This window comes from Balaenoptera physalus (genome assembly GCF_965194825.1).
Source record: "Balaenoptera physalus genome assembly, chromosome: 7".
Classification (NCBI taxonomy): Eukaryota; Metazoa; Chordata; class Mammalia; order Artiodactyla; family Balaenopteridae; genus Balaenoptera; species Balaenoptera physalus.
In genome coordinates this window covers 43,949,903-43,968,469 of record NC_138886.1, presented here as the reverse complement: position 1 = coordinate 43,968,469, position 18,567 = coordinate 43,949,903, and the positions used below count along the sequence as shown (strand labels likewise).

General features: G+C 37.7%; 1 protein-coding gene and 1 long non-coding RNA gene across 5 annotated transcripts in view; one reads left to right on the top strand and one right to left on the bottom strand.

Moving 5' to 3' along the window:
- PCSK5 (proprotein convertase subtilisin/kexin type 5) overlaps window positions 1-18,567 on the top strand; it is a 457,855-nt gene that overhangs the window by 285,791 nt on the left and 153,497 nt on the right. For all 3 annotated transcript variants that reach the window (XM_082470900.1, XM_082470899.1, XM_082470898.1), the window contains exons 14-16: window positions 5,436-5,579; window positions 9,597-9,699; window positions 11,273-11,466. In XM_082470900.1, the coding sequence (XP_082327026.1) occupies window positions 5,436-5,579; window positions 9,597-9,699; window positions 11,273-11,466 (441 nt within the window). The remainder of the gene's footprint in view (window positions 1-5,435; window positions 5,580-9,596; window positions 9,700-11,272; window positions 11,467-18,567) is intronic.
- Window positions 1-18,567, bottom strand: part of LOC309665009 — a 92,057-nt gene that overhangs the window by 31,721 nt on the left and 41,769 nt on the right. The window contains exon 3 of one of the 2 annotated variants that reach the window (XR_014266150.1): window positions 10,357-10,425. This is a non-coding gene — a long non-coding RNA (uncharacterized lncRNA). Of the gene's footprint in view, window positions 1-9,920; window positions 10,426-18,567 lie in introns of those variants that run through there. The other variant, XR_014266151.1, reaches the window with a different exon arrangement.

The window sequence follows — 18,567 nt, the reverse complement described above, 5'->3', positions numbered from 1 at the left end:
ACCAAGGGAAATAATCAGTTATGAGTCAGCACTCTTTAAACATTTACAAGGGTAAACTTTTAGATAAAATCATCTGAAGTTAAATGGACCAGGTTTTAGAGCAGCTGACATAGTGTCCTTGTATTAAGTGTTCCATTTGTGCACTTGAGAGATGCCATAAGGAAAATAGGTTCTCTTTTGCATTGCTACCTAAAGGCAGTCAGATTGGTCATTAATTTCAGGTAGTCATTCATTTCTTGACACTACTTAATGTCTACCACTTGAAATTCTGAGACTGAACAACACCCTAATTATGAATAGCATAGTCATTAACAAGTGAGTCCAAAGAAAACCTGGCAGAGGGCAAACCAAATATAAACCAGTGTGCTGGCCCAATGCAGATGTCAGAAAACAATGAATGTGGCCCAGAATATGTTCATTTTTAAACTTCAAGTTCCTAAACTCCTAGAAATGACAAGGAAGGCAGAATTATATAATAGTTTAAGAATGCAAGATTTGGATACATAATTTTTTTTAATTGAAGGATAATTGAAATATCAGTTTCAGGTGTACAACTGTATGATTTGATATTTGTATGTATTGTGAAATGATCACCACAGTAAGTCTAGTTAACGTCCATCACCTCACACAGTTACAAAATTTTTTTTCTTGTGATGAGAATTTTTAAGATACACTGTTTTAACAACTTTGAAATATACAGTACACTACTATTAACTATACTCACCATGCTGTACATTACATCCCCAGGACTTATATGTTTTTTAACTGGAACTTCGTATCTTTTGACCCCCTTCACCTATTTCTCCCACCCCTACCTACCCCCTCCCTTTGGCAACCACCAATCTGTTCTGTGTATCTATGATTTCTGTCTTTTACTTTTTGTATTTTATTTTTTTAAGACTTCACATGTCAGTGAGATCATACAGTATTTGTCTTTTTCTGTCTGACTTACTTCACTTAGGAAGGTCCATCCATGTTTTCACACAAGGCAAGATTCCCCCTTTTTATGGCCCAGTAATATTGTGTGTGTGTGTGTGTGTGTGTGTGTGTGTGTGTGTGTGTATACACACATATATATACACATATATTTTCTTTACCCATTCATCCATCAGTAGACATTTGGGTTGCTTCCTTGTTTTGGCTATTGTAAATAATGCTGCAGTGAACATGTGGGTACATGTAACTTTAAGAGTTAGTGTTTTTCTTTTGTTTTTCAGATAGATACCCAGCAGTGGAATTGCTGGATCATATGGTAGTTCTATTTTTAATTTTTTGAGGAAACTCCATAATGTTTTCCAGACAGGCTGTACCAATTTACATTCCCACCAACAGTGCACAAGAGTTCCCTTTTCTCCACATCCTCACCAATATTTGTCTTTTTGATAATAGTCATTCTAACAGGTGTAAGGTAATAGCTCATTGTGGTTTTGATTTACATTTCCCTGATGATTAGTGATGTTGAGTGCCTTTTCACATTGGCCATCTGTATGTATTCTTTTGAAAAATGTTTATTTAGATCCTCTGCCCATGTTTTAATCAGATTATTTTTCTGCTATTGAGTTGTATGAGATCTTTACATATTTTGGATATTAACCCCTTACCAGATATATGATTTGCAAATAGTTTCCATAGGTTACCTTTTCATTTAGTTGATGGTTTCCTTTGCTGTGCAGAAGCTCTATGGTTTGATGTAGTCCCACTTATTTATTTTTGCATTTGTTCCCTTTGCTTTTGTTGTCAAATACAAAAAATCATTCCCAAGATCAGTGTCAAGGAGTTTACCACCTAGGTTTTCTTCTAGAAGTTTTATAGTTTCAGGTCTTACGTTCAAATCTTTAAGCAATTACGAGTTAGTTTTTGTGCATGGTGTTAGATAGTGGTCCAGTTTTTCTAACACCATTTATTGAAGGCTGCCTTTTCCCCATTGTATATTCTTGGCTCCTTTGTCATAAATCAATTGACCCTATATGTGTGGGTTTATTTCTGGGTTTGCTATTCTGTTTCATTCATTTATGTGTCTGTTTTTATGTCAATACCATACTGTTTTATTATAGCTTTGTAGTATAGTTTGAAATCACGGAGCATGATACCTCCAGCTTTGTTCTTCTTCCTCAAGATTGCTTTGGCTATTTGGGGTGTTTTGTGGGTCCATAAAAATTTTAGGTTTGTTTGTTCTATTTCTGTGAAAAATGCCTTTGGAATTTTCCTAGGGATTACATTGAATCTGTAGATTGCTTTGGGTAGTATGGACATCTTTACAATATTCTTCTAATTTATGAGCATGGAATATCTTTCCATTTATTTGTGTCTTCAATTTATTTCATCAATTTCTTATAGTTTTCAGTGTGCAGATCTCTCACTTTCTTGGTTAAATTTATTCCTAGGTATTTTATTCTTTTGATGCATTTGTAAATAGGATTGCTTTCTTAATTTCTCTGATAGTTCATCATTAGTGTAAAGAAATGCAACAGATTTTTGTATACTGATTTTGTATCTTGAAACTTTTCTGAATTTGTTGCTTAGTTCTAAGTTTTTTGGTGGAGTCTATATATAATATCATGTCATCTCACAAATAGTAACAGTTTTACCTCTTCCTTTCTAACTTGGATGCCTTTTCTTTCTTTTTCCTGCCTACATCCTTGTTCCTGATTTATTATGATGTATGTTCCCTCTATAACCACTTTGTTGAGAGTCTTTTTCATAAATGGACGTTGGATTTTGTCAATGCTTTTTTGCATCTATTGAGATAATTATATGAGTTTTATCCTTCATTTTGTTACTATGTCAAATCACATTGATTTACAGATGTTGAAACATCCTTTCATCCCTGGAATAAATCCCATTTGATCATGATGTATGATCCTTTTAATGTATTGTTGTATTCAGTTTGCTAATATTTTGTCGAGGATTTTTGCTTCTCTGTTTATCAGGGATTTTCTTTTCTTGTGTCATCCTTGTCTGGTTTTGATATCAGGGTAATACTGGCCTCATAAAATGAGTTTGAAAGTATTCCTTCCTATTCTATTTTTTGGAAGAGCTTGAGAAGGATTGGTATTAATTCTTCTTTAACTGTTTGGTAGAATTCACCAGTGAAGGTGTCTAATCCTGGACATTCCTTTGTTGGGAAGTTTTTGATTATTGATCCTTATAGTAATTGGTCTGTTCAAATTTTCAGTTTCTTCATGATTCAGTCTTGGTAGAGTGTATGTTTCTACGAATTTGTCCATTTCCTATAGGTCCTCCAATTTGTTGGGTATAATTGCTGATAGTCTTTTATGATCCTTTGTAATTCTCTGGTATCAGTTAAAATGTCTCCTTTCATTTCTGATTTTGAGTCTTCTCTCTCTTCTTCTTGGTGAAGCTACCTAAAGGTTTGTCAATTTTGTTCAGAGTCCTAGGGGACCCGTGAGCCTAAGCCACACTGGCCACCAGAGCCAGCAACCTAGAGGTGTCCCCTAGGTGCCAGCTGAGAGTACAAGCTCCTTTCTTGTTGGTACCAGCAAGCTGGAGCAGGCCAAGGGAGAACACACAGATGGCTCCAGTGAGCCTCCATCTTTGGACAGTATTCAGTAGGCCCTTTTCTATATGTTAAATTAGATGCCTGACCCTCAGCCAGTGCTTTAAGATAAGCAAATAAGCCTTTTTCATGGAAAGTCTGGGTGCTTTTCAGTCGACTGCCTCTGCACAGCACCCTGGAGTGAGAGTCCACGCAGGTGAGCTCTTTAAGAACTGCTCAGTTCACTACGGTCTTGTGGACCCAAGCCCCTTTGGGTTTCAAAGCTACATGGTTTGGGGGCTCATCTCTCAGGTGCAGGTCTTAAAAGTTGTGGTACCCAGTGTGGGGTTCAAACCTTTCACTCCTAGGGGGGAAGCTGGGGGTTTTTGAGTTCCCTCTCGATTGTGGGTTGTAGCACTGGGGGATGGGGTTTATGGTAAGATGCATCTAAGCCTCTCCTACCCATTTTGATCTGGGGTTTTCTTGTTTGCCTGATGCATAGGAGCCACGCAGTTAGTCTGGGGTTTTTTTTCCAGAGGAAATTGTTCCATATGTGGCTATAGATTCAGCGAGTTTATGAGAGGCAGTGAATTCAGGATCTTCCTATATTACCATCTTAAATCAGAACCCCCAAATAGATTTTGATATCAGTCTGTCCTTTTACTGCCCTTGGGAAAGTTACCAACCTCTGTGCCTCAGTTTCCTCATCTATATATTGGGAATACAAGTACCTATTTCCCAGTTGTTGAGACCACTGAATGGAATAAAACTTACTTAGCATATAGTAAGCACTTATAGAAAATAAGCATCAATTTGATGGTGATTATAGATGCTAATAGATGAATTAGCAGACACCTGAAATTCATCACTCTCTGGGCTGTGACAGAGCCCAACCCTAACCTTGCCTGGATTCTCTGTATTAGGCCAAGGTGAGGAGGAGATCTAAGGTGGGGGGAGGGGTATCCTACCTTCCTGCCAGCATATTTCCATGTTTTTAGTGGTTTTGTCTTAATAATTTTTATGTAAGATTCATATAAAAAAAAGAACCAAATTAAGCTTAATGGCCAGGAGACAGTTGTTTTCTGTTTGTTTACTTTTTGCATTAAAGACTTTAGTTTTATAAAGCTAAGAAATAAATGTATAAATAAGGACTAAACTAAAGCAAATATTCCTTGAAAGCCTACCATCCAAAGGAGGTAAAACACTTCCCTCTCATCTCCAAGCACCCTTGACCAGAAAATGCTCTATGACAGCACTGCCTAGTAGAACATTCTGCCAGTGGTAGAAATGTTTCCTGTATCTGTGCTGTTCATTGTAGTGGCCACTAGCCACATATGGCTACTGAGCACTTGAAATGTGGTCTAACTGAGGAACTGAAGTTTTAAGTTTTAGTTAATTTAAACGGAAATATCCAAATGGATCTAGTGGCTATCATTGGACAGCACATGTCTACAGGATAATGTAGTGATGTATTCTTAACATTTCAGGTGGAACAAAGTAGTTGTTTTCATCTTTTTTTGATAAACAAGTCAGATAATGCCAACAGTTTTTTAAAATTTATGTAAGACCTTTATACCTAGAAAAAGAAGTACTTCTGTAAAATTCTGGGATTCTCTTAAATATCCATAATTTGAAACTCAGCCCTTGATCCAGAAATCTGAGATGTGTTTGTTTCTCACACACACAAAAAATGCTGATTCAATTAAGGTATATCCTACGTTTGGTGCTCAGTAAATATGTGGTATGTGAATTATTAAATAGTTAACTCTGCAAGCGTTGGAAAATGCGTTTCTAGCCCTGTCTCTGATGCAACGATTCATATGAATCTGTTTCCCACAATTCTTCTACTCTTGCTTTTTCCTCAGTGAGAAGGAATTAAAGAAATTATAAAGCTAAAGAAGGAATGTTTGGTCATGATATGCTTTCATTATTTCCCAAGGTAAATTGAAAGAGTGGTCTTTGGTCCTCTATGGCACCTCCGTGCAGCCATACTCACCCACCAATGAGTTTCCTAAAGTGGAACGTGTCCGGTATAGCCGCGTTGAAGACCCCACTGATGACTATGGGACAGAGGACTATGCAGGTGAGCTGGCTTCCAATGGGGAGGCAGGCTAAGGAAAGAAAGCTCGTGCATCACTCCCCCAAAGAGATAAACTTCTACTCACATTCTGATATATTTTATTTCGTCTTCCTTTCTATCCCTTAAATACTGGTATGTGTACATTCAAGTATTCAAATATTCATGTTTTTTTCTTCAAAGCTAAAATCACACTGTATATAGAACATTCATATTCTTTTTTTACCATTAAAGGTATCATTAAGAGCATATTTCCCTGTTGTCAAGTATCCTTAGAACACATATTTAAAAGACAGCATAATAGTCCATCCTGTGATTGTACTGTAATATATTTAATCCATAACCTGGGATGTGTAGTTTGCTTAGAGTTTTATACTATTTTAAATAAGGTTTCAATGAATACCATTATCAGTTTTTGACTATATCTTTGACTATGTCTTTAAAATAGAGTTCTAAGAATTACTACATCAAAGGGAATCATCAGTTTTAGGGCTTGGATATGGTTTGTCATGTTGCTTTCCAGACAAGATATACCAGTCTGCACTGTGACCACTGTGTGAGTGTTTACTACACTCATTCCTGCACGTTAAGTGGAAAGAAAAAAGTAAAAAAAGAAAGAAAAGAACATGTTTAAATTTTTATAGCTTTGATTGCTAGTATATCTAAACATTTTTTCCTTTGTGTTCTCTGAATGAACTATGTCTTTTACTCACTTTTCTATTCAACGTGGCAGCAATTTTCTTATTTATAAAAACTCTTTGTATGTTATTGACTCTCACATTGTCTCATATTTGCTGAAAACATTTTCTCTGTTATCACTTGCTTCCAAAATATACTTTTTGTTTTGTGTTGTTTTGAGAGAAAAAGAAAATTGGAGAGCAGAGTTTATAGTTTCAGATAACATTTGTAATTTCTTTTTTACAGAATGTTTATTCTTTAAAATCAGCTAAATATTCACATGGATTTTTTTTTGTAATCTTTGATTTTTAATATATATTGTGAAGTGAAGTTCTGTCTTTATTTTCCAAACAAACAGACTAACATCAATAACTGAGTTGCCATCCTTTCTTTTATTAGTTTAGGATGTTTCCTTTATAACAGTATGGTAAGTTCTTATACCAGGTCTCTTCTGGTACCACCTTTTCCGATTTACCAATCTAATAATTCTTGATCCAGTAGCACCCACACTGTATCTTAATATCTGTTGAACATCTACTTCTTGTTCTCATAGCAATTCTTAAATCCCCCTTTTAAAAATCTCATTGAAATTTAGTTTGAATTTACATGCAATCTCATGGGAAGAACTGTTTTTACGATATACAGTCTTTCCATCCAAAACATAGACCATGTCCCATTTTACTGAAATCTTTTAATTTTATGTAGTGTTATTCCTAAGTATTTTGGGTCTTGTTGCTACTGTAGTGGAAAATATTCCATATTTTCTAACTATTATATGCTGGTATCAGGGATATCTGTTGGCTATTGTGTGTTTATCTTACCTCTGGCCATTTTGCTTAACTTTATTAATTTGTATGTTTTAGAGTTGATTTTCTGGGGCAGTTAGGTACTGTAGCCATATCATCTGCAAATTATTTTTTCTCTTTCCCAGTGTATTTCTGATTCTTGTCTTGTTGCATTGGCTACCACTTCCAGCAGCATTCAGTCCTTCTGGGATATGATATATAACACTTAATGAACAAAGCTTCTCCTAATGGAAAACTGTTTGTAAATAGCAGTTTAACATACCTTTAGACAGGAACTATTTTTTTTTCTTGCAGCTCAGCTCTCTAAGATTCTTTTCCATTAATCACTTTAACAGAGTATTTTAAATAAATATGCATTTGGTTCCTTTTATTCTAAATAGGTGGTATCCCTGTGTCAATAATAAGCTTAGAGAATTCAGACCAACTGAGCTAACCAGAACTAGATTGTATTCAATTTTTGTCTTATTTTGCTTTGAGCTTATAACATTACTACTGATGTTATAACCAGCAAACCATTTTGTCTTCTCTGATGGGAGAAAGCATATCTAAAAACATAAATGGAGTATAATTAATAGTAGTATATTACTATGTGCCTTACGGTATGTTTCCAATTCAAATTTTGGTAATGTTAAAATTCTGAACAGTTATACATCTTTGTGGGTTTTCTCACTACATCTCCAGAATGTCCACATTGGCACTTGTGAGAGAACAAAGACAATTATTTCATTATTACGCAGCAACCTAAACTGCTAAATTGCATCTGGGACAGTTTAAGATTATGAAAGAAACAGCACAGCATATGAACTTGCCATACACAGCTCTTTGGCACATATCAAGAATAAGTGGTTTGGGTTTTTTTTTTTAATTGTAGAAATCATCTGGTGAAAATTTAGGGCCACCCATGATTCCTTTTCTTTGGAGCTGTGATTTTCACCTTCATTAAGAAGTCAGCCTCTCTAGAGGCACAGATGGCATTATCATAACCAGATCCCTGTACTGTTTCATCGAATTCCAGGGACTGTGGGACCCACAGCCAGGTGCACTTCAACCCTTACACAGCAGAGACACTCTCTCCTCATGTACCATAGCAGTCAGCTAAAATGTTCCAAGTTGCACTAGCTGTGGAATTTAAAGACCAATTTTAAGGCTTTTGGGAAAATAGAGATAAACAGTGCTGTCAAATGACTCATGATTAATCAGAAATATACTTCAAGTCTGCAGCATTTTGAAATAACTCATTTCCATTCAGATCCAAAGGTCACCGCTAAGCAGGAGACCTGGACTAAGAATAAGAAGCAGGACCTCTGTTGATCCCAACTCTTTTAGCCATATGATACTGGACAAGCCACTGTAACTCTTGGAAAATCATTTTTATCTGTCAAATGACGGTGTTTGACTACTAGATTTTTCTCTAAGTCATTCCTCCCCACTTCTACCATTTTATGTTTCAATTCAGTAACTGTAGAACATAGTCCTACAATGACTAAAGGAGACCAAGTTTCAACAAAAGTAAGTCCTTTTGATTAAAATAAGTATGGCTCAAGACATTTCTGGTACCCTTGACTTACTTTTTGTGCATTTCATGCACCATGTTTATTGCTAGTTAAAATCATATGAGTTTTCAATGGAAAGAGCTTGAAGATTATGAGACCAAATCTCTCAAAATATGGAAAACAAGAAAAAAGGGAGTTAGTTAGTCAAGCAAGCAAAATATCTATAACTAGCCCATGTCATTAGAAAACTTTCCATCAATCACAAAATAATAGCTCCATCTTTCTGGCATTTTTTTCTGCCTGTGCATTCTTTCTAGCTCTTTACCAAAGAATACACAGCAAGAGAGATTAGGAACCTTCATCCCAGGTCTGGAATTCTTTAAGCTTGCTTGCATCTTTAAAATGTGTGTGTAATTTTCTTTTGTTGAGTTGCCCATTGGCCTATGGGTAGGATGCAATTTTAAATCTATTATCTGTGCCTGAAGTACCTGCTTTGTAATCCAAAATGAGATGCTGATAAAATTGTGCCAGATGCCATAATGATGTTTCTTGCTGGCTCCAGTATCTCAGAGGTACTCAGTGGCTTTAATGACCTTGGATGAGAGAGACAATCTGGTCAGGGCATTGAATAATAACCCTTTTTTCCTTTCTGTCAACAGCTTAAATTCTCATTTTTCTATCCGACATTTTTATCATTATGCATATTTAATTGCAATCAGTTTTTTTCTAGTTGCTGCAATGGCACTGTTCTTTTGAATTCTAAATTGTCTTCTCCCACAAGGCAACCATATGTGTGCTTTGAAGACCAGGCCCTGACTAGGATTTACATGCTTGATACTTAGGTAATTGAGGTTTTCCCAAAAAAAGAGTTCACTCTGGGCTTACAGCCACATTGAACATTACTCCAGCTCTACCTCACTGCATTAGAAACTCTTAAAGAAAACTCTCACTGCCTAAGGGAGAAAAACGCCTAGTTATAATTGAAGGTAAAGCTTACCTGCTTTAAAATCATTTTCTCCAAGTGTTGTTCTGATTTCTTTTGGAAGGTCCCTGTGACCCTGAGTGCAGTGAGGTAGGCTGTGATGGGCCAGGACCGGACCACTGCAATGACTGTCTGCACTACTACTACAAGCTGAAAAACAACACCAGGTAAGAGAGAAGCCACATCAGACCCCCTGAAGCACGCCTCCTGGTGTTCCTGGGAGCTCCCACAGGGTCACCACAGGCAGCGTGTTCCATGTTCTCCCACCAGGACCGAAGCCCAGAAGAGATGCTGCTGCCCCACCACCACCCCGTCCCCCCACCTCGTTGCATCATTCAGAACGGTGAAACTGATACTGAATTACAAAACATCAAATGGACCTGTAGGCTAGGAAACTGCAAACGTCTTTTCTCACATTTCAAAGGATGATGGGGAGGGACTAGCTATGCACATGCCTGGTCTTCCCCTCTAGACCTTTCTATCCCGTTGCTGTTTGATGCCACAGCTGCATGTGCCCTTCATGAAAATGCCAGTACACAAGCCAAATGGATGCTTTCCCGAATTCCCCAAAGTATAAGCCCTCCATGTGGCAAAGCTGCTGGCCCCTGCACGTTCTCACTACTCCACTCTGGGCACTGAGGCGGGCCTGATTGGACCCTGTGCTTCTGAGCCCCTGGCTTCCGACTCAAGCAGATATGTACCCACAGGGAGGGCCATGGAACAGTGACTGCCCATAAGAGGCCGTGCTCTTCCAGGCGTGTCTCTCACATCCCTACCACCTCCCCCTCCTCTTTCAGGAGGAAACTCATAGGGAGCCGACTTACGGTGCATCCACACTCCAGACACCCAGGCGTGGTCCTGTTCCTGTCACATCCATGCTGGAATTTCAATTCCTTAAAGGGAATATAAAATTAAAGTGTAAAAATGTCTAAAAAAATTTTTTTTAATTAAAAAAAATAAATTCCTTAAAGGGAAAGCCCCTTGGCTACCTCAGCCCCTCTCATTAGCTCCTAGACTTAGCAAATGCCTGATGTTTAATTGATACTCAGTAAGTACTTGTTAAATGAATACATAAAGCCCAGACCTTCAGTTATGGGCAAGCAAGGTAGTCATTTTTTTGTTTATCATAAACAACATACATTTAAATACTTTTTTTTTTTTTTTTTTTGGCCACAATGCACAGCTTGCAGGATCTCAGTTCCCCAACCAGGGACTGAACCCAGGCCACAGCAGTGAAAGCCCGGAATCCTAACCACTAGGGAACTCCCTAAATATATTTATATTAAATTAGACAGTAGCATACAACCACCATCACCCTCACCACCCATACACACAGGATTCATAGGACAAACACAACAATAGAAGTAACCCCTTATTAGGGACTTTTTGCATAAAATCATGGTTTGCACATGTTTTCCCTTCAACCCAACAGCACAACCTTCTTGGTGAGACTCAGTTTCTAACCATCATCCCCTTTAAAATCTAGACCCGAACTGGAAGATGGTTTGGACCAAGACATGCCTTACTTGGTGGACTTGGTATTATGTAACTGCAGTGCTACGTCAGCACCCTACATAGGAGAAGGCTTTAACCAACAGAATTTGGCCCTTTGGATGTGGAGTTACCATCATGGTTAAAAAGGATTTTGATAGTGAGGACAGCTATGTGCTCAGCACCTCACTCACTCAGGACTGAATCTCTGGTGACACTGCCCTTCTTTCTTATTATTCCACAATGCAGAATCTGTGTCTCCAGCTGCCCCTCTGGCCACTACCACGCCGACAAGAAGCGATGCAGAAAGTGTGCCCCCAACTGCGAGTCCTGCTTTGGGAGCCATGGGGACCAGTGCCTGTCCTGTAAATATGGATACTTCCTGAATGAGGAAACGAACAGTTGTGTCACTCACTGCCCTGATGGATCGTATCAGGACACCAGTGAGTTGATTCCAAAATTTGGTTTTTAGAGAGGAAATGTAAGGTTTTCACTTGATTGATCTTGGGAGGGATAGTCCTCCTTCATGAAATCTGGGCCTCGCTTAACATCAAACAGGATCTAGCCAGTTTTTAAGAGAACACTTTACAATTGTTTTGTGAAAATGAATTTGTAGAAAAATTTGCAAAAAAATAATTTACGTAAAAATGCCTATAACTGACTGAATCTGGGGATGAGCCCGAGGATGCCTTGAAGCAGTGACTTGCTAGGAGGACCCACAAGACTCAGTATATCATTGTACTCATGAACTCACAATTATGACTTATTACAGTAAAAGGATACAGAGTAAAATCAGCAAAGGGAAAAGGCACATGGGACAAAGTCTGGAGGAAACCAGGTGCAAGTTTTCAAGAGTTTTCATCCAATGGAGTGACACAGGATACATTCCATTCCCCCAGCAACAATTTGTGACAACATGTATGAAATGTCATCTACCAGGGAACCTCCCTAGAGTCTCAGGACCCGGGGTTGTTATTAGGGTCTGGTTATGAAGGCACCCTGTGCCTGGCACATACGAAAATTCCAGACTCCTAGAAGGAAAGCTGGTATTCAGTGCAAACCATATTGTTTGTACAAACTGTTTAGGCTCCATGAGCCACTCTTATCAGGGTGGTGGGAAACTTCATAAAATCCAACTTCCCAGATGTCAGCCATGGGCCAACCTTATAAGGATAGCAGCCAGGCCTGCTCTTTTCTGCGCACTAAGCAAAGGAAGCAGGCCCCTATATGATATCAACAAGGTTAAAAACGTGACTTTCATGTAAATAGAGAATGGAAATATGTCAACAAATTACTTAACCCATTAATGAGGAAAACTACAAGGTGATAAGTGGGTTCAAAGACTATCAGGTATCTTAGTCCACCAGGAAAGGCAAAATGAAGTCCATTTGCTGAGTTAGAGACAAAACTGAATAATATCCTGCATGGCAACACAATTAGAATTTTGGGGGGTTATTTTTTCAAATGGACAGAAATCATTTGGAACTTTATCAAACAAAAATCTGTAAATTAACATGTGGCTTCACAGAATGTGGGCCCTAATCAAATGTCATTAGTGAACAGACAAAGGTACATTGCCTAGAGAATTCCATAATCCTTGGGCACACCTCTTTTTGACAGTGTTCTGGTATGGCCCTGACAAGGGCTGCAGGTATCTTTTGCTTTATTTCTGAGCTCTGGATAATTTGTCTGAACAAGAGATTTAAAAAAACAAAAAAAAAAACAGGAAAGAATTTTGAAGTGGATAATTTTGCTACTTAACAAGTCAAATTCACTCTTGATTCAAAGGCAGGCTTTTCTCTATGAGGGAGAGGGGGATCTTGGCTTACCCTTTAGAGCAATGGGGATGGGTTCCCCAGTAGTTTTTATTTTCCCCAAAATTCAGAACATAAGCTGCAATGTGACAAAGAAAGGGAAAAATGAGAATGGGGAGGGGACATAAGGGATCAGAAATAAGTAGTATTCCTTGAAGAAAAAATTCAATCAGGAAGGCTGAGCCTTGGAAAAGATGCCAGGAGAGGCCACAAGCCACCACCGCCACTGCCCTGCCTGACCCCGGGAGTGGTCATGAGCTGCCTAAGCCACCATGGTGCACTCCGGGGGTGCACCTGAGCTGCCACCGCCACCAAGAACCCCGGGAATGGCATCAGCCATCACTTCTGCACACCCCATATTAAGGGGCTAATGATCAGCACATGCTGAGGAAAGAGGCAACAGGCATCTCTACTAAAAACAGCCCTCACACCAAATATATTAAACACAAGCTACACAGGGATGCCCCCACATATAAATAGCCCTCCAAGACCACAGTAGATAATTGTTTCTCCTAAACTCACAGAGTAAGAGAAATATAAGTAAAATAAAGTAGGGGAGGAACCACTCCCAGTTAAAAGACCAAGAGAATTCCCCTGAAAGAACAAACAATGAAACAGACCTCTTCAGTCTAATAGACACCAATTTCAAAAAGGAGATAATGAAAATACAGAAGGAATTAAGAAAGGCTATCAACAGAAATGCAGAGTACTGTAAAAAGGAATTAGAAACTATAAATAGGAACCAAGAAAAATTAGAAAACTCATTTGCAGAGACAAAACTGAGCTAAAGGCATGAATAGCAGAATGAATAATGCAGAAGAATGAGTAAGTGACCTGGAAGATAGAATAATGGAAATCACCCAATCAGGACAGCAGACAGAAAGCCAAATGAAGAAAAAAAAATGAAAGCAATGTAAGAGACCTATGGGATAATATACAGCATGCCAATCTATGCATAATAGGGATTCCAGAAGGGGAAGAAAGAGAAAAGGGGATCAAAAATGTAATTGAAGAAATTATGGCTGAAAACTTCCCAAACCTAAAAAAGGAAACAGATATCCAGGTACAGGAAGCACAGAGGGTCTGAAACAAGATAAGCCCAAACAGACCTACACCAAGACATATTATAATAAAAATGGCAAAAGTTAAAGAGAGGATTGTAAAGGCAGCAAGAGAAAAACCAAGAGTTAATTACAAGGGAACCCCCATAAGGCTATCAGCTGATTTCTCTAAAGAAACATGCAAGCCAGAAGGGAGTGGCAAGATATATTCAAAGTCCTGAAAGGGAAAAATCTGCAACCTAGGATACTCTACCCAGCAAGATTATCATTTAGAAAAGAAGGAGAGAGAAAGAATTTCTCAGACAAGCAAAAACTAAAGAATACAGCAGTACTAAACTGATCCCAAAAGAAATATTGAAAGGTCTTCTCTAAATAGAAAAGAACTAAAACTCTATAGGAAAGAGAAAATCACAACTGGAAAGTAAATCACTTAAATAAGCCAGACACAGATTTTTTTAAAGATCAAATAATTTCTGTGAAAGTGATGATAACCACAATGAACAGCAAAAGGATGAAGATGTAAAAGAAGACATCAAAATCATAAATGTGGGGAAGGAGAGTAAAAAATGTAGATTTTTTCCTCCTATAATATGTTTGAGCCTATATGACTCCCAGTCTAAGGCAAGTAGATACAGGAAGGGGTTAACATACTTGAAAAACAGGCTAAGCACAAATCAAAAACATACAATAGATTCACAAAAGCCAAAAAGAAGAGAACATAAGTATAATACAAAAGAAAATTATCAAACCACAAAAGGAAAAACAAAAAGAAAGGGACAAAAAAGAAATATAAAGTCAATGGGAAAACAAGGTTTAAAATGGCAGTGAATACATATCTATCAATAATTACCTTAAATGTCAATGGACTAAATGCTCCAATCAAAAGACAGAGTGGCAGACTGGATAAAAAACAAAAGAGCCTACAATATGCCACCTACAAGAGATCCACTTTAGGGCAAAGGACACACATAAATTGAAAGTGAGGAGATAGAAAAAGATATTTAATGCAAATGGAAATGACAAGAAAACAGGGGTCACAATACTCATATCAGACAAAATAGACTTTAAAACAAAGGCCATAAAGAAAGATAAAGAAGGACTCTATATAATGATAAAAGGACCAATACAAGTAGAGGATGGAACACTTGTCAACATATATGCATCTAATATAGGAGTACACAAAGACATAAAACAAATACTAACACACATAAAAGGAGAAACTGACAGAAATACAATAATAGTAGGAGACTTTAACATCCCACTCACATCAATGGACAGATCTTCTAGACAGAGAATCAATAAGGCAACCGAGATCCTAAATGATACAATAGAACAGTTAGACTTAATTGATATTTTCAGGACATTACATTAAAAAAACCCAGAATACACATTATTTTCAGGTACACATAGAACATTCTCTAGGACTGACTACATACTAGGGCACAAAACAAGCCTCAACAAATTTAACAGTATAGAAATTATCTCAAGCATCGTTTCTGACCACAGTGGCATGAAATTAACCACAGGAAAAGAAATTAGAGAAAAATGATGAAATGGAGACTAAACAACATGCTACTAAAAAACTAATGGGTCGGGACTTCCCTGGTGGCGCAGTGGTTAAGAATCCGCCTGCCAATGCAGGGGACATGGGTTCGAGCCCTGGTCCGGGAAGATCTGACATGCCGCAGAGCAACTGAGCCCGTGCGCCACAACTACTGAGCCTGCGCTCTAGAACCCGCGAGCCACAACTACTGAACGAGTGTGCTACACCTACTAAAGCCTGCACGCCTAGAGCCTGGGCTCCACAACAAGAGAAACCACCGCAATGAGAAGCCCGCACACCACAATGAAGAGTAGTCCCCACTCGCGGCAACTAGAGAAAGCCCACATGCAGTGATGAAGACCCAATGCAGCCAAAAATAAATAATTAAAAAAAAAAAACTAATGGGTCAACAATGAAATCAAAGAGGAAAATTTAAAATACCTTGAAACAAATGACAATAAAAACAACTATACAAAATCTATGGGATGCAACAAAAGCAGTTCTTAAAATTCATAACGACACAGACCTTCCTCAAAAAACAAGAAAAATCTCAAATAAACAACCTAACCTACCACTTAAAAGAATCAGGAAAAGAAGAACAAACAAAACCTAAAGTCAGCAGAAGGAAGTAAATAATAAAGATCAGAGAGGAAATAAAGAAAATAGAGATTAAAAAATGATAGAAAAAAATCAATAAAACCAAGAGCTGGTTCTTTGAAAGGATAAACAAGACTGACAAACTTCTGGCCAGGCTCACAAAGAAGAAAAGAGAGAGAACCCAAAAAACAAAATAAGAAATGAAAAACGAAACACAACAACTGATGTTGCAAAAATACAAAAAACATAAGGCAACACTATGAACAATTATATGCCAACAAGTTCTACAACCTAGAAGAAATGGACAACTTTCTAGAAACACAGAGCTCACCAAAATTGAATCAAGAAGAAGTAGATAATTTAAACAGACTGATCACTAGAAGTGCAATAGAATCTGTAATCTAAAAACTGCCTACAAACAAAAGTCCAGGACAGACGGCTTCACAGGTGAATTCTACCAAACACACAAAGAAGAATTTAATACCGATCCTTCTCAAACTCTTCCAAAAAAATTGAAGAGGAGGGAACACTCCCAAAGATATTCTGTGAAGTCACCATCACCATGATACCAATAAAAGACAAAGGCACTGCCAAAAAAAATTACAGGCCAATATCTGAATAATATAGATGCAAAAATTTTCAACAAAATATTAGCAAAACAAATCTAGTAACACATAAAAAAGATCATACATCATGACCAAGTGGGATTCATCCCACGTTCACAAGGATGGTTCAACATACGCAAATCAATGTGATGCACCACATAAACAAAAGAAAAGACAAAAAACACAAGATCATCTCAGTAGATGCAGAAAAGGCTTTTGACAAAATTCAATACCCATTTCTGATAAAAACTCTCCAGAGAGTAGGCACAAAGGGAACCTACCTCAACATAATAAAGGCCATGTATGACAAACGTACAACTAACATCATACTCAATGGTGAACAGCTGAAATCATTTCCTCTAAAATCAGGAACAATTCAAGGATGACCACTCTCACCACTTTTATTCAACACAGTTTTGGAAGTCCTAGCCATGGCAATCATAGAAGAAAAAAAAATAAAAGGAATCCAAATTGGAGAAGAAGTAAAACTGTCACTGTTTGCAGATGACATGATACCATACATAGAAAATCCTAAAGATGCTACCAGAAAACTACTAGAGCTCATCAGTGAATTTGGTAAAGTTGCAGGATACAAAATTAATACACAGAAATCTGTTGCATTTCTATACATTAACAACGAAAGATAAGAAAAATAAATTAAAGGAACAATCCCATTTACCATCACATCAAAAAGAATAAAATACCTAGGAATAAAATTACCTAAGGAGGCAAAAGACCTGTACTCAGAAAACTATAAGACACTGATGAAAGAAATCGAAGATGACACAAACAGATGGAAAGATATACCATGTTCTTGGATTGGAAGACTCAATATTGCCAAAATGACTACACTACCCAAGGCAATCTACAGATTCAATGCAATCCCTATCAAATTACCAATGGCATTTTTCACAGAACTAGAACAGAAAATTTTACAATTTGTATGGAAACACAAAAGACCCCAAATAGCCAAAGCAATCTTGAGAAAGAAAAACAGAGCAGGAGGAATCAGGATTTCTGACTTCAGACTATACAGCAAGGCTACAGTAATCAAGAGAGTATGGTACTGGCACAAAAACAGAAATATAGACCAATGGAACAGGATAGAAAGCCCAGAGATAAACCCACGCACCTATGGTCACCTTATCTTTGACAAAGGAGGCAAGAATATACAACGGAGAAAAGACAGGCTTTTCAATAAGTGGTTCTGGGAAAACTGGACAGCTACATGTAAAAGAATGAAATTAGAACACTCGCTAACACCATACACGAAAATAAACTCCAAATGGATTAAAGACCTGAATGTAAGGCCAGACACTATAAAACTCTTAGAGGAAAACAAAGGCAGGACACTCTTTGACATAAATCTCAGCAATATCTTTTTGGATCCATCTCCTAGAGTAACAGAAATAAACACAAACAAATGGGACCTAATTAAACTCAAAAGCTTTTGTGCAGCAAAGGAAACCATAAACAAAATGAAAAGACAACCCATAGAATGGGAGAAATATCTGTAACTGATGTGACCGATAAGGGAATGGTCTCCAAAATTTACAGTTCATGCAGCTCAATATCAAAAAAACAAACAACCCAATCAAAAAATGGGCAGAAGACCTAAATAGACATTTCTCCAAAGAAGACATACAGATGGCCAAGAGGCACATGAAAAGATGCTCAACATCACTAGTAATTAGAAAAATGCAAATCAAAACGACCATGAGATATCACCCCACACCCGTCAAAATGGCCATCATCAAAAAGTCTACAAACAATAAATGCTGGAGAGGGTGTGGAGAAAAGGGAACCCTCCTGCACTGTTGGTAGGAATGTAACTTGGTACAGCCACTAGGGAGAACAGTATGGAAGTTCCTTAAGAAACTAGAAATAGAGCTACCATATGATACAGCAATCCCTCTCCTGCATA